At 41.3% G+C, this 14,010-nt stretch overlaps 1 protein-coding gene across 6 annotated transcripts in view; it reads right to left on the bottom strand.

Annotated features, from left to right (window-relative positions):
- The window catches only part of GAS2 (growth arrest specific 2), a 157,027-nt gene that overhangs the window by 38,609 nt on the left and 104,408 nt on the right, over positions 1–14,010 (bottom strand). For all 6 annotated transcript variants that reach the window (XM_030560179.1, XM_030560176.1, XM_030560178.1 and 3 more), the window contains one exon: positions 13,385–13,492. In XM_030560179.1, the coding sequence (XP_030416039.1) occupies positions 13,385–13,492 (108 nt within the window). The remainder of the gene's footprint in view (positions 1–13,384; positions 13,493–14,010) is intronic.

Genomic DNA, 14,010 nt, shown 5'->3' with positions numbered 1-14,010 from the left:
GCCTAACTTGGTCTTCACTACCCACCGTATCGGCGGGTAGCAATTGATTTCTCGGGGATCGATATATCGTGTCTCATCTAGACGTCATATATCGATCCGCGAACGAGCTCCTATCAATCCCGGAACTCCAGCAACCCGAACGGCGGTAGCGGAGCCGACATGGGAAGCCACAGACGTCGATCTCGCGCTGCGAGGATGATAGGTAATTCGATCGAAGATACTTCGACTTCAGCTACGTTATTCACGTAGCTGAAGTTGCATATCTTAGATCAATTTTCCCCCGTAGTGTAGACTAGCCCAAAGTTAGGACACTCTGGGAACTGGATTTGATAGTTTGCTGCTGTTCAGAGTAAGGAGAGGACACGCAGCAGCATAAACTCATTATTAAACAAATACAGATTCTGATGCCTTTATTCATGGCAAGTAGTGTCTTACTATGAAATTAGTGCCACTGGACTGAATGAGTCTACTTGTAGTATAACACACTATTCAGTATAAGTAAGGGAATCAGATTTTGGCCCTTATAAAGCCCTGTAAATATAAACAGTGCTTAGCAAAGTAGACTAATTAATGCCTTAAACCCTCATTTGTACCAATGTAAATTGGAGTAACTCCATTGCTTTCAGCAGAATTATTCCAGATTGATATCGGAGAGCTGAATTTGCTCTGATGATTTCTGCCCCAAAGAAATGACAAGGGTGTATTTCACTGGAGTGCTCTAGCACTTCTGGCTCTAATGCAATGTCTTGTTTCATTGAAGTCAATAGTGTTATTTGTATGAATAAGACCAGTGTGATTTGCAAGCAAGGGCAGAAAAAACAAAGAAGATGAATAACTTCAAAATGGAAAAGGTTTCGGTAGGGGAAGAAAATTTATTCTTGAGTTTGTAAAAGTATTGTAAGGAATGGCAAAGTAAAACCAAAACCCCTAAAAAAATGCATTTGTATGTGTTCCTTTTATTTCAGCAGTAGAAAGACCATGTCACACATCACAAACACTTTAAATCCTACACACTGTATTGCCAAACCACTGGCCAATTCAACTCTAATTACACAAAAAGAACAGGAGTACTTGTGGCACCTTAGAGGCTAACAAATTTATTTCAGCATGAGCTTTCGTGAGCTACAGTACTCCTGTTCATTTTGCGGATACAGACTAACATGACTGCTACTCTGAAACCTGTCTAATTACACAGTAATACTAGTCTCATGTTAAAATGTAAAGCTTTTAAGTCTCCCTGGAAATCCCAATATAAACTATGTGTCATTTTAAGAACATTCAAAACCAGAACATGACCATACGTCTATAGAGATTGCAGTTAAATAATATCTTCATGCATGAGTCCTGAATGTGTAATGAGAATTGCTTCTATCGCACAGAGGCATGTTTGGTGTAGAAATATATGAGTCTTCTGCTGGTATCAATAATTTCTCTCAGCTGTATAATAATAATTTCATTTATATTTACAGCATTAAAGTAACCCCTTAGTAGTACAAAACATCTATATGCACCAAAAACCATAACTTAAACAATCATGCAAATAGTAAACATTACCACAATGCAGGGCTGCCCGGAGGATTCAGGGGGCCTGGGGCAAAGCAATTCCAGGGGCCCCTTCCATAAAAAAAAGTTGTAATACTATAGAATACTATATTCTCACGGCGGGGCCCCGGGCAAATTGCCCCACTTGCCCCTTCTCACTCCCCCCCCCCAAGGCGGTCCTGGGAAAAATAAACATTTAAAAATCTTCTGCATCTCAGCACAGTTTTGAGAAGTTCTTTTCAAGTCACCTTTACAAGGTATCACTGGTTCTCAGCATCATTGCTAAAAGGCACTAAAGCTCATTAAAAGGGTTGGACAAATATTTTCCGTCAAACTTCTTTTGGATGGAAAACTAGGGGTTTTTAAAAAGCAGAAAAAATCACGGACAGTGTCTGCTTTCCTTCAAAATTTGTTGTGAGTTTTTTAATTGAAAAGCTGAAATTAGTCTGCCAAAACCTGAACATGATTTGGGATTTCAGAAGTTTGTAGCCAAATATTTGCTGCTTGCTGTGTTTGATTGTTTAAAGAAACAATAAAAAAAATCTGCTTAAAAAAATCCAAAACTTTTGAACCACCTCAGCTTGTGACCAAATGCCTGACTCCATCCAGTCAGAGATTTTTCCAGGTTTCTGATACTCTGCTGGCTTCCTTGACTCATATCTGTTTCCATAACTTTGGGTTCATTTAGGTTAGAACATAAGAACATAAGAATGGCCATACTGAGTCAGACCAAAGGTCTGTCCAGCCCAATCTCCTGTCTACTGACAGTGGCCAATGCCAAGTGCCCCCGAGGGAGTGAACTTAACAGGTAATGATCAAGTGATCTCTCTCCTGCCATCTATCTCCACCCTCTGACAAACAGAGGCTAGAGACACCATTCCTTACCTATCCTGGCTAATAGCCATTAATGGACATAACCTCCATGAATGTATCTGTTTCCTAGAGACTGGCTCCATGGGATCCCTCACAAACCGGAGACGGTTACTGTGGGTTTGTCTTTAGTATAGCTTATGTACATGCTCCATGAACTGAGCATTTGAGTTTGTTCCAGAATATGGGATGAGCCCATGTTATGAAAACTGAAATGCTCAAAATAGCACATGCATGTGAATGGACACAGGGTGCTAAAACTAAATTAACCAAGGGGGTTGGGACCCCTCAGGGGGTCACGAGGTTATTCCTGGGGGTCACGAGCTGTCAGCCTCCACCTCAAACCCTGCTTTGCCTCCGGCATTTATAATAGTGTTAAATATATTAAAAAATATTTTTAATTTATAAGGGGGGATCGCACTCAGAGGTTTGCTGTGTGAAAGGGGCCACCAGTACAAAAGTTTGAGAACCACTGAATTAACCCCTCCGGAGCCTCGGGGAATGCAGTGGAGGCGGGGTCTCCCTTGGTAGGGTTGGGAAAGAGGTAGGTGGTGTAGGATATTGCTCTTCTCATGTGATCCTTTCCCCATGGCTCTCTTGGCTCTATCACTATTAATCTAAAGTGGCTAATTTTAAATTAAACTACCCTCCCCTGACATGAATCTCCCTATGGCACTGAAATTAAATGTAGACTATAATTTGGCATTTGAGAAGTGAAAGGGATGGTAGCCCTAAGGGAAAAGATAACAGCTTGGCTCTTTGTGTTAAATAGCTGTCTGCAAGCCTCAAACTGCTGAATGAGCTTTAGGGAGGGAAGTCTGTGCCTCTCCAAACAGCCTGGCCCTGTCCCCTACCCAACCCCCACCCACCTCCTGACCACCAACTGCCCCCTTCAGAATCCCCGAACCCCCCACAACTCCCCCCGCTCCCTGTCCCCAGACTACCCCGACCTCTATCCACCCCCACCCCACTGAGTCTTGACAGATTCCCGGAACCCCCACGATCCAACCCACCATTCCCCATCCCCTGACCGCCCCCCCCCACCCTCAGAACTTCTGCTCTCTCTCTGTCCCCTGGACTCCCTGCCCCTTATCCAACCCCCCATCCCCGGCCCCCTACCATGCCGCTTACCCCTACCTCCCCCCTCTCCTGGATCCTCAGCGTGCCGTGTCCAGGAGTGGCCCTGGACAGTGCTGCAGTGACCTGGCTCCAGCGGGGCCTGAGCTCGCAGCCCCTCCCCCTTACCATGTGGTTCCAAGTGGCAGGAGCTCAGGCCCTGCCCTCTTACGATGTGGCTCCGAGCGGCAGGAGCTCAGGCCCCACCCCCTTACCCAAGCGGCAGGAGCTCAGGCCCCGCCCCCTTACCATGTGGATCCGAGCAGGAGGAGCTCAGGCCCCGCCAGAGCCAGGCCGCTTTAGCTCTGTCCAGGGCCGCTCCTGGACATGGCATGCTGAGGGGCCAGCAGATGGGGGAACGCGGAGGCGGGGCCGGGGCCAGCAGGGAGCCTCCAACATTCTCGTGGGGGCCCCTGCAGGGCCCTGGGCAAATTGCCCCACTTGCACCCCACTCTGGGTGGCCCTGCCACAATGTAACAGTTGCCTAAAGATCAATTTCACTTAGTCCATAAGACATTTCACCATTAAGCCTATAAAACAAAGGTTTCTGCTTTGGCTAATTTGAATTCTGTCCACATAATGCTTCACCTCACCAATTGCTTAGGAAGGAAAATCTGAAGTGCATCATTTTCCATCCTTAAAACATGACTCCAATGGGTAGCTGTGTTCCCACTTCTAACACTCAGAGTTAGTAATTCCAAACTGTGGAAAGCATTTGCTGTCTCAACCCTAAAGCAAAATGTGTTTCTACAGTAAGACTTAATGAATTTCCAGTTACTCCTGGCATATTATCATAGCAAAATGGTATCACTGAACCTAAGAAAATTCCCTATTTTCCATGGATACTTCCAACTATAAGATAAACTTTTCCAGAGAACTGCACTTCAGTTCTTAAAGGAGAACACCTTGTAATGCTGATTTTTTAAAAAGGGTCCCATGGTGATCCTGGCAATTACAGGTTGGTAAGCCTAAATTTAGTACCAGGCAAAATGGCTGAAACTATAGTAAAGAACAGAACTATCAGACGCATAGATAAATACAGTATGTTGGGGAAGAGTCAACATGGCTTTTATAAAGGGAAATCATGCCTCAGCAATCTACGAGGGTGTCAGTGAACGTGTGGACAAGGGTGATTCAGTGGATATAATGTATTTGGACTTTTAGAAGGCCTTTAAGGAGGTCCCTCACCAAAGACTTCTAAACAAAGTATGCAGTTATGAGATAAGAGGGAAGATCCCGTCCTGGATCACTGACTAGTTAAAAGACAGGCAATAAAGGATGGGAATAAATGGTCAGTTTTCACAGTGAAAAGGGGTAAACAGTAGGGTCCCCCAAGGATCAGTACTGGAATCAATGCTATTCCATATACTCATAAATGATCTGGAGAAAGGGATAAACAGTGAGGGGGGAAAATTCACAGATGATACAAAATTACTCAAGATAGTTAAGTGTGACTGTGATGAGTTACAAAGGCATTCACAAAGCTGGGTGACTTTGTGAAATTTAACATTGATAAATGCAAAGTAATGCATACTGGAAAACATAATCCCAACTATACATATAAAATGATGGGGTCTAAATTAGCTGTTACCACTCAAGAAAAAGATCTTGGAGTCGTTGTGGATAGTTCTCTGAAAACATCTGCTCAGTGTGCAATGGCAGTCAAAAAAAGCTAACAGAATTCTAACAACCATTAGGAAAGGGAGTTTAACTGGAGTGGAGAATCAAGATCTGTGTATTTAAAGATGTTAGTGGATACTTCTAAGCCCTCATGAGAGGCTTTATCTGCCCAATGCTACTCTCTTAAGGGCCAACATGATTCTTTCAAATTTACTTCCAAAATACTGATATAGGAAAATAGTCTCTTCTTTCCAGGTGTCCTCTCAATTCTTTACATTGAGGTGGTTCCCTAACCTCAAAGAAAAAATGGATCAACCGTATTAGTTCAGAGGAACAACAATGTTATTAAAACAAAAAAAAAGTCTCTCCTTCCCCTAATCCCCACTTTTTTTTGACATGATACCTTTGCTGAGAAGTTGGAAGAAGGTCAGCCGTAGACGAAGTCCCCAGGATGGGGTTATGGGTCACAGGCATAGCAACAGAGGAAGTGGCAAATAAGAGGGTATAGAATTTAGAAGATGAGGATGCAGGTCTCAGGAGAGGCAGAACAGCTGCTGTGGTGCTGAGGGTAAGGAGGAAAGTTAGAACAACCAAAGATAGGTTGGAGGCAAATCCAGGCATAATAAGCACATCATGGGAAAACTGTGAATATAGCTGTGTATGAATCTCTGGGTCTGAATGGTAGCACAAAACATTTGGGATCATGGCAGTTTCAGCATCATTTGTGCTTTGAAAATGCCTCCCCCCCCATGTCCATATTATCTTATTTCCCATGATTAAATCTGTGATGATTTCCCTGGGTGGATATAAATCTGTATGTTTTTATAAACAACACATTCTTCTCTCCATGAAGGGGCAGTAGTGTATACTAGATTACTGTTTAGAGACTAATCATATGCACACACAGATATATACCAGTGCCCCTTTCCATAGTGAATCCCAAAAGAAAATGCCCAGGCTCTGTTTCCATAGCAACCAAACTGCAGTGATGTTCCATGCATGGGTTTATACATTGAGTTAGTTGTAGATGAATCCTTTGGTATTACTACTAGAACAGAATACTGAAGAATGTAAGTATTAAAAAAGCACCCAGATAATAAAAATGTGATTGTATATGAGAGAGTATGTATTACTCATCGTTTGGTTTACAGGGGATGATCCTGCAAAATATGGAGCATCTTTAATAGATTCATAGATTTTAAGGCCAGAATGGATTATTAGATTATCTAGTCCAGCGTTTTTCAAAGTTAGGGTTGTGACTCAGTACTGAGTTGCAGCATGTAAGGCACTGGGTCACTCTGGTCAGCACCGCCGACTGGGACATTAGAAGTCCTGTTAGCAGTGCTGCCTAGCTAAGACAGACTAGTGCCTACCTGCTCCAACACCGCGCTGCGCCCCAGAAACAGCCAGCAGCGGGTTTGGCTTCTAGGCAGGGGAGCCACAGGGTTCCACACGCTGCCTCCGCCCCAAGCACCAGCTCCACACTCCCATTGCCTTGGAACTAGCCAATGGGAGCTGGGGGGCAGAGCGCTGCCTGTGGGCGAGAGCTGCATGCAGCTGCTTGCTCGCCTCTGCCTAGGAGCCGGACCTGCTGCTGGCCGCTTCAGGCACAGAGCAGTCCGCAGTGCCAGGACATTCATGTAGCCTGCCTCTGCATCCCAGCTGTGCCGCTAACCGGGATCAGCCAGAGGTAAGTCCATGCCCCAATCCCTTACCCCAATCCCGTATCCCAGCCCTGAGCCCCCTCAAACCTGGAGCCCCTCCTTCACCCCAAACCCCTCATCCCTATCCTACCCCAGAGCCTGTACCCCTAGCCCAGAACCCTGACCCCCATCCTGCACCCCAACCCCCTGTCCCAGCCCTGAGCTCCCTTCCACACCCCGAACCTCTCATTCCCAGCTCTGTTGGGTAGCAGGCATCAACAATTTCCTTCAACTGGGTCCCCAGAAAAAAAGTTTGAAAACCACTGATCTAGTCTGACTTCTTTTATAACACAGGCCATAGAATGCCACCCAGTTACTCCTGTTTTGAGCCCAAGAACAAGTGTTTGACTAAAATATATCTTCCGAATGGCGTCTTGATTTGAAGACTTCAAGAGATGGAGAATTCATTTCTGTTGGTAGTTTGTTCACATGGTTATATCACCTTCATCGTTAAAAATCTATGCCTTACTTCTAATTTGAATTTATATGACTTTACCTTCTAGCCATTCGTTCTTGTTATGCCTTTCTCCACTAGATTAAAGATCCATTTAGTAAATTAGAACCTCAGAGTTACAAACACCAGAGTGACACACAAAAGAGCAAATACAGTACAGCAAATACTGTGTTAAAAGTAAACTGCTAAAAAAGTGAAGGGAAAGCAGCATTTTCCTTCTGCATAGTTAAGTTTCAAAGCTGTATTAAGTCAATGTTCAGTTGTAAACTTTTGAAAAAACAATCGTAACGTTTTATTCAGAGTTATGAACCTCCTCCATTCCCAAGGTGTTTGTAACTCTGAGATTCTACTGCACTTTCTATGAGGAGATAAGCACTCTGACGTGTCATTGACCTCAGTGGAAATCGAGGGAGTTAGTACCTCAGACCTAAATGAACTAATGGTAACAAAATCTAAAAAGACAAGTTATAAAAGGTTTCTTTTGATGAAAATTTTAAAATTTCACTATGTTTTTGTTATAATCTCATTATTCCATTTATTTTTTTAAAAAAACATTTTGTCAGTTTAAATACTATAGCTGAAGGATTGAGGCTATTAAGGAACAGTTGAGTGTCACAAAAACAGTGACACAATGGTGGGAAAGGGACACAATGAGCAAAATCATAGAAATTTAGGGCTGGAAGGGACCTTAATAGGTCCTCTACTCCATCTAGTCCAAGAGCTAATGTGCCAGTGGTTTCCTGTACATGGTATATGCATGTGGAAGCGTTAACTCTACACCAAAGGATCAAATTTACACATTATTAAATTGGATACCATCATTTCTTTTAATTCAAGTAATTAGCATTATTATAAAACATAGCTTCTGTTACCAGCATTTAACAGCCTTTACAGTTATCTACTCTGGCCTAGCAGGCAAACACCATATAAGTGAATAAAGGAAGAACAAAATAAACAGAAGATGCAATTCCTTTTTAAAATACAAGTGTTTTCAGTGTTTGAGTGTTTAAGCTTTCATGTTCAATTCATGGAAAGCAGGCTCAGTTTAAGCAGGGTCGGAAATCTAATCTGTTAATTCCCAATCTCAAGGAAATTGGAAACGGGAAACAAACCTTAGCTACACAATATTGTCAGACAGGTCCTTGCCATACTTTTAAATAAAGATTTCCATTATGCTTTAATATTGTTTGTTATGCATTTTGCTCTCTTTTTATATCACATGCAAATACACTCTGCTGAATACCAAAAAAAACCCCAGATTTGATGCCTGATCCTATAGTCCTTACTTCTGAGAGTAATATTCACTGAGGAAAGTAGTCCTGTTTGTTTCAGTGAAACAACTCACTTGAGAGAAGATTATTCATGTGAAGGATTGGGTTCGTTGTATTTTTGTTTTCTTTTTTATTTCAAAGAGAAAAAAATATTTTCTGTGATAAATATTCCAGGCTGACGAATAGTAATTTTGGGCAAATTGCACATGAGGATTGTGTTCTGCTAGGTTTGTTTTTTATTGGTTGGGTTGTAACTTGCTTTAAAAATAGCAGCATAAACAGAAACAAAATAAGGGATGTATTCTTAATTTGTCCATTAAAAAAGCTGTGGATCCAGAATGGAAGAGGAATTTATTGCAGAGGGATAACTGCATTAAATACTCATTAGCATTTTCTTTTTATTGTCCCATAATCATTAACTCATCTACTGTAGTTACAGTATAATTGTATTTATAATGAACACAACGGTATTAATGTGCCCATAATGTAATTCTACCATGACCAAGCAATAATAGTAGTACCATTAAACCAAAGTGCTATATAAGTTCTCAGACATGGTCTATGGTTACATCTACATATATAGTGGAGTAGACACTACCCACCCAGCTAGCATGGCTATAAATACCAGTCTGAATTGTGAGGTATGGGTTAAGCAAGCAGAGTAGGTACCCTACACAGCCCACATATCACATGTAAATGCCACTAAATGCCAAATAAATGCTTCTCATATTTACACTGCTATTTTTAGCAGTGTGATGTCCCACTATCTCCCCCGCCAAAGCCTTCCCCCCGTGACCAACCTTTCACTGTGGCGTATAGCTATACACTGCAGTCACAAGTGTGGCTGCAATCTGCCTTTCACATGTACTTCCTGTACTCTACACATCACCCTAAGTATAGACATAGCCTATCTTCTTACTTCACAAGTTTCACACACAGTGGTATCTAGGTACCCCTGGAGGTGGGTGACATCTAAAAATGGGCAGGCAAAAGTAATTTGCCTGTCCACTCAGCTAGCTTACAGGAGCAGGTGAACATTAGCCTGTGGGTAAAATTTTCAAAAAGTGCTTAAGTGACTTGGAAGCCGAAGTCCCATTTTTTAAAGTGAGGGCCAGATTTACATAGGTATTCTGATGTCTAAAGATGCAGATAGGTACCTAATGGAATTTATGAAAACACCTAAGTGACTTAGTGCCTAGCTCCCATTGAATTTCTTAAGTCACTTAGGTGCTTTTGAAAATGTTATCCTAGTATCTGATGCAAATTAGTGGAAAGTTAGATCCAGGATGGCAGAGCAGAATAAACAGCCAGTCAAGAGTGCTATTCTATAACTTCAGGCATCTCCACAGCAAAAATCAAGCCCAGCAGAGCAGCTCTCCACTGTGCGCAGAAAGATAGTTCTGGTCTGCAGACGATTTCAGTATTTCAAAGTTTGATTTTGTCCACAAAAGGGAAAGCCTTGAGGTCCCTGCTCTGAGGTGGGCTGCCCCAGAGCCACAGACTCCAGTCCAGAAGCCAAGCCATCAGTAAAGATTTTCACCATATAAGACCCTAACACTTGTCCCACTGAAGTCAGTGGAATTTCTTCCACTTGACTCTAATTGAAGAGCCATAAATCCAGGTAATATTGGTGCTGAACCAAACTAATTTAGAAATTTCATCCAGATACTTTGTATACACGGTGACAGTTGATGGCAGTGTCCAGGGAAACAATCTATATCATAAATGGAACAGATGGGACAGAATGAAAAGTTATCCCCAGCAACATCAGGAGAGATGGTGCCAAATGGCCAATGAAATTAAATGTCAGTTAAGCATCTCTTTACCTGCATTTCTACTATAAGAACATAAGAATGGCCATACCAGGTCAGACCAAAGGTCCATCTAGTCCAGTATCTGTCTACTGACAGTGGCCAATGCCAGGTGCCCCAGAGGGAATGAACCTAACAGGCAATGATCAAGTGATCTCTCTCCTGCCATCCATCTTCATCCTCTAACAAACAGAGGCTAGGGACACCATTCCTTACTCATCTTGGCTAATAGCCATTTATGGACTTCATCACCATGAATTTATCCAGTTCTTTTAAACACTGTTATAGTCCTAGCCTTCACAACCTCCTCAGGTAAGGTGTTCCACAGGTTGACTGTGCGCTGCGTGAAGAATTTCCTTTTATTTGTTTTAAACCTGCTGCCTATTAATTTCATTTGGTGACCCCCAGTTCTTGTATTATGGGAATAAGTAAATAACTTTTCCTTACCACTTTCTCCACATCACTCATGATTTTATATATTTCTATCATATCCCCCGCCCTTACTCTCCTATTTTCCAAGCTGAAGAGTCCTAGCCTCTTTAATCTTTCCTCATATGAGACCCTCTCCAAACTCCTAATAATTTTAGTTGCACTTTTCTGAACCTTTTCTAGTGCCAGTATATCTTTTTTGAGGTGAGGAGACCACATCTGTACACAGTATTCGAGATGTGAGCATACCATGGATTTATATAAGGGCAATAATATATTCTCCGTCTTATTCTCTATCCCCATTTTAATGATTCCTAATATCCTGTCTGCTTTTTTGACCGCCTCTGCACACTGCGTGGACATCTTCAGAGAACTATCCACGATGACTCCAAGATCTTTTTCCTGATTCGTTGTAGCTAAATTAACCCCCATCATATTATATGTAAGAAAGTTTCTAAAGGGTCCAAAAGAAAAGCCTAATACATGTATTTATGTATATGTGAAAAATCCATAGCTTGAAGGGTTAAAACAAGCTGGTGAAGAATTACTATAACCCAGTGGAACGCACCATAATGAGACAGATTCCAGTGCAACCAAACTATAATGTACTTTGTTTCTGAAGTACACTAACTATGGATCAAGCCTACTTCCATTGAAGTCAATGGCAAATTTTCCAATGACATTCATAGAGCAGGATCTAGCCCTAATACTGTAGTTTGATGTCTAATCCATATCACAGTTAGATTTTTTTTTTGGCACAATTCTACCTGGAATGCAGAAGCATGATATGAAATGGGGTGTTTTGTTTGCACACTTGGAATGGAAAACTGACTTGGAACAAACTGTATACCAGAGAAGCCAGCAGTAGGGAATTTGTGACATAAAATTTTAGAAGGAAAACTTACAGTTTATCAAAAAGAGAAGGTTAAGAATGGTTTAAGATTTGTGATTTAAGACCAAAAATAAAGGAAGAAATCAAAAGTGCAAGCTGGCTAAAAAGCACCAATTTTATACAAGGCTACTTTAAAAGTACAGCTGAAAAATTACAGTTACTCATTTTCCACTGTTAAAAATGTGTTTTTAATGGGAACAACAGTGACTTGTGAAACTTGATACTGTGAAATGTAATAGAGGACAAAAACAAAACTAGAAATGTGAATTATAAAACACCATACATTATGTGCATAAATGCACACTATGGCCTTTGGTTGATTAACATTAACTTTTGCACAAACTGATTAAAAAGTGATCATTTTAGTGCCCTAAAAATATTGTAGCATTAAAAGGAAGTCTCATAGGCAATAAAACATAATTCCTTTCTTTATCACATTAAAATTCCTTTGCATAGTCCATCTGTAGCCCAATCTTTCATTTCTTTTACACTCTGAACTCCTTCTGAATTAATTAAGGCTTTTCAGGCTCCTATTCAGCAATGCACTTAAACATGTGCTTAACTTTAATCACATGTTTTAAGTCCATTCCAATTTAGCAAAGCCCTTAAGTATGCACTTGACTTCAATGGGACTTAAGAATCTTCTTAGGGTTACGCATATCCTTTAGTGTTTTGCTGAACTGGGACCTCAAGGAATGAAGGACTGAGAATGTGAGGGAGTAAATATTAGATTGCAAGTTAAAAAGCTAAGATTCCTATTGACTTCATTTGGCTAAAAAGACTCTCACTGACTTCTACTGATTTTGGATCAGGCCCTAAACCCCCGTTATGCAAGAGCAGAGCCATGTACCCCTGGTGGAGTAGAGATAGCACAATCCATTTTCTCCAATGAGAAGAGGAGTTGCACTTTTGTCTGGCTACTACTTGGGTCTAGAACAAATGTACGTTGCAAGGGGGGACATAATGACAGACTGGATCTTGGCTTATATAAAATCAATAATCTGGGTATTTTCAAATTACTAAAATAAGCAAATATATAAAAGATTAAGATTTCAGAATGTATGCAAAATGGTGCCTTTTGGGGGCAGCTCAACCAGATAGAAATTCTATGTATATTACCAATACAATTCTGCCATACGTGAGTTAATGTGGTACCTGTGAAAGATGCCTGTGGTAGTGCAGTTTTGCCCATGCTACCCTCCCAATGTATGTCAACCATGGGATGGAGGGATGGGAGAGTAATTTAGACTCTCATTCAGTCTTTGACCACTCTCCTCAGACTGTCAATAGGGTACCAATTAACACAAAGTGGGATGATGGCTTTTCTGATAAGAATACTATTCCAACAGGAAATAAGAAACCATCATCTCTATTTGTGAAGAATTTTAGTCACCATTTATCACGGCCAGCATGGAATCAATGACCTAGAAGTAGGAGGATCTACCACATTATTAATTCTCTACCCCTCCCCCTTCCCGGGGACTGTATTTCCCCAGTTGTGCTACGAATGAGAATCTGTACTTGTCAGAAAGAAAATATTTTTTCTCATTAACCAGTGGTGCCATTTTAACCTGGAAAGAAGCAGCCCAAGCATTAAAAAATGTTGCTGTCAGATGGCAGATATCAGTGATCTCCGAAAGGGATATTGCATAACATGAAAAATGAAAACTTCTTACCCTAATAAAGAGGATCTTCTCTCCAACTCTGTACCGTCCTTGTGAAAGACGCTCCACACAGAATTTATTGGGGCATTTACAAGGAGGATCTTCAGAAATGTGTTTGACCTGAAAAACAAGTTATTATTGTATCTCTTTCATAGAGTGTATCTGCAGCAAACTGTTCAAAAGGGCAGTTAACATAATGTCATGCCCTTGATTTATTCTCTGTCATCATGACAAATGACTTCTTCCTAACACCTCTTCAGGCTTTTAATTAAGGCACTATTGCTGAAATTGTCTTACTTCTTTTTTCCCCTCAACTCTAACGTTTTTAATAGTATGGCACTGAGTGACATTTTAAGACACTGATTTTAATACCATTGTTGCTACTAATGGGCAAAATCATGAAATCTATACTAAGCTTCTATGTGGTCCATAGGGAACAATCCCAGTGCATTCAGTGGGTTTTTTGCTGAATTAAAAATGAGTAAAAACTGAATGAAGACTTCAGGATTTGGTACATCTGGTACATGTAAAGCCTTGAATCAAATACACCTCTACCCCCATATAATGCGACTCGATATAACACGAATTTGGATATAACGCGGTAAAGCAGCGCTCCAGAGGATCAAAGCAAGTTCAGT

Source organism: Gopherus evgoodei, chromosome 4, assembly GCF_007399415.2.
Source record: "Gopherus evgoodei ecotype Sinaloan lineage chromosome 4, rGopEvg1_v1.p, whole genome shotgun sequence".
In the NCBI taxonomy this organism is placed as follows: Eukaryota; Metazoa; Chordata; order Testudines; family Testudinidae; genus Gopherus; species Gopherus evgoodei.
The sequence above is the reverse complement of the archived record's forward strand: the minus strand, read 5'-3'. Positions and strand labels throughout refer to the sequence as shown.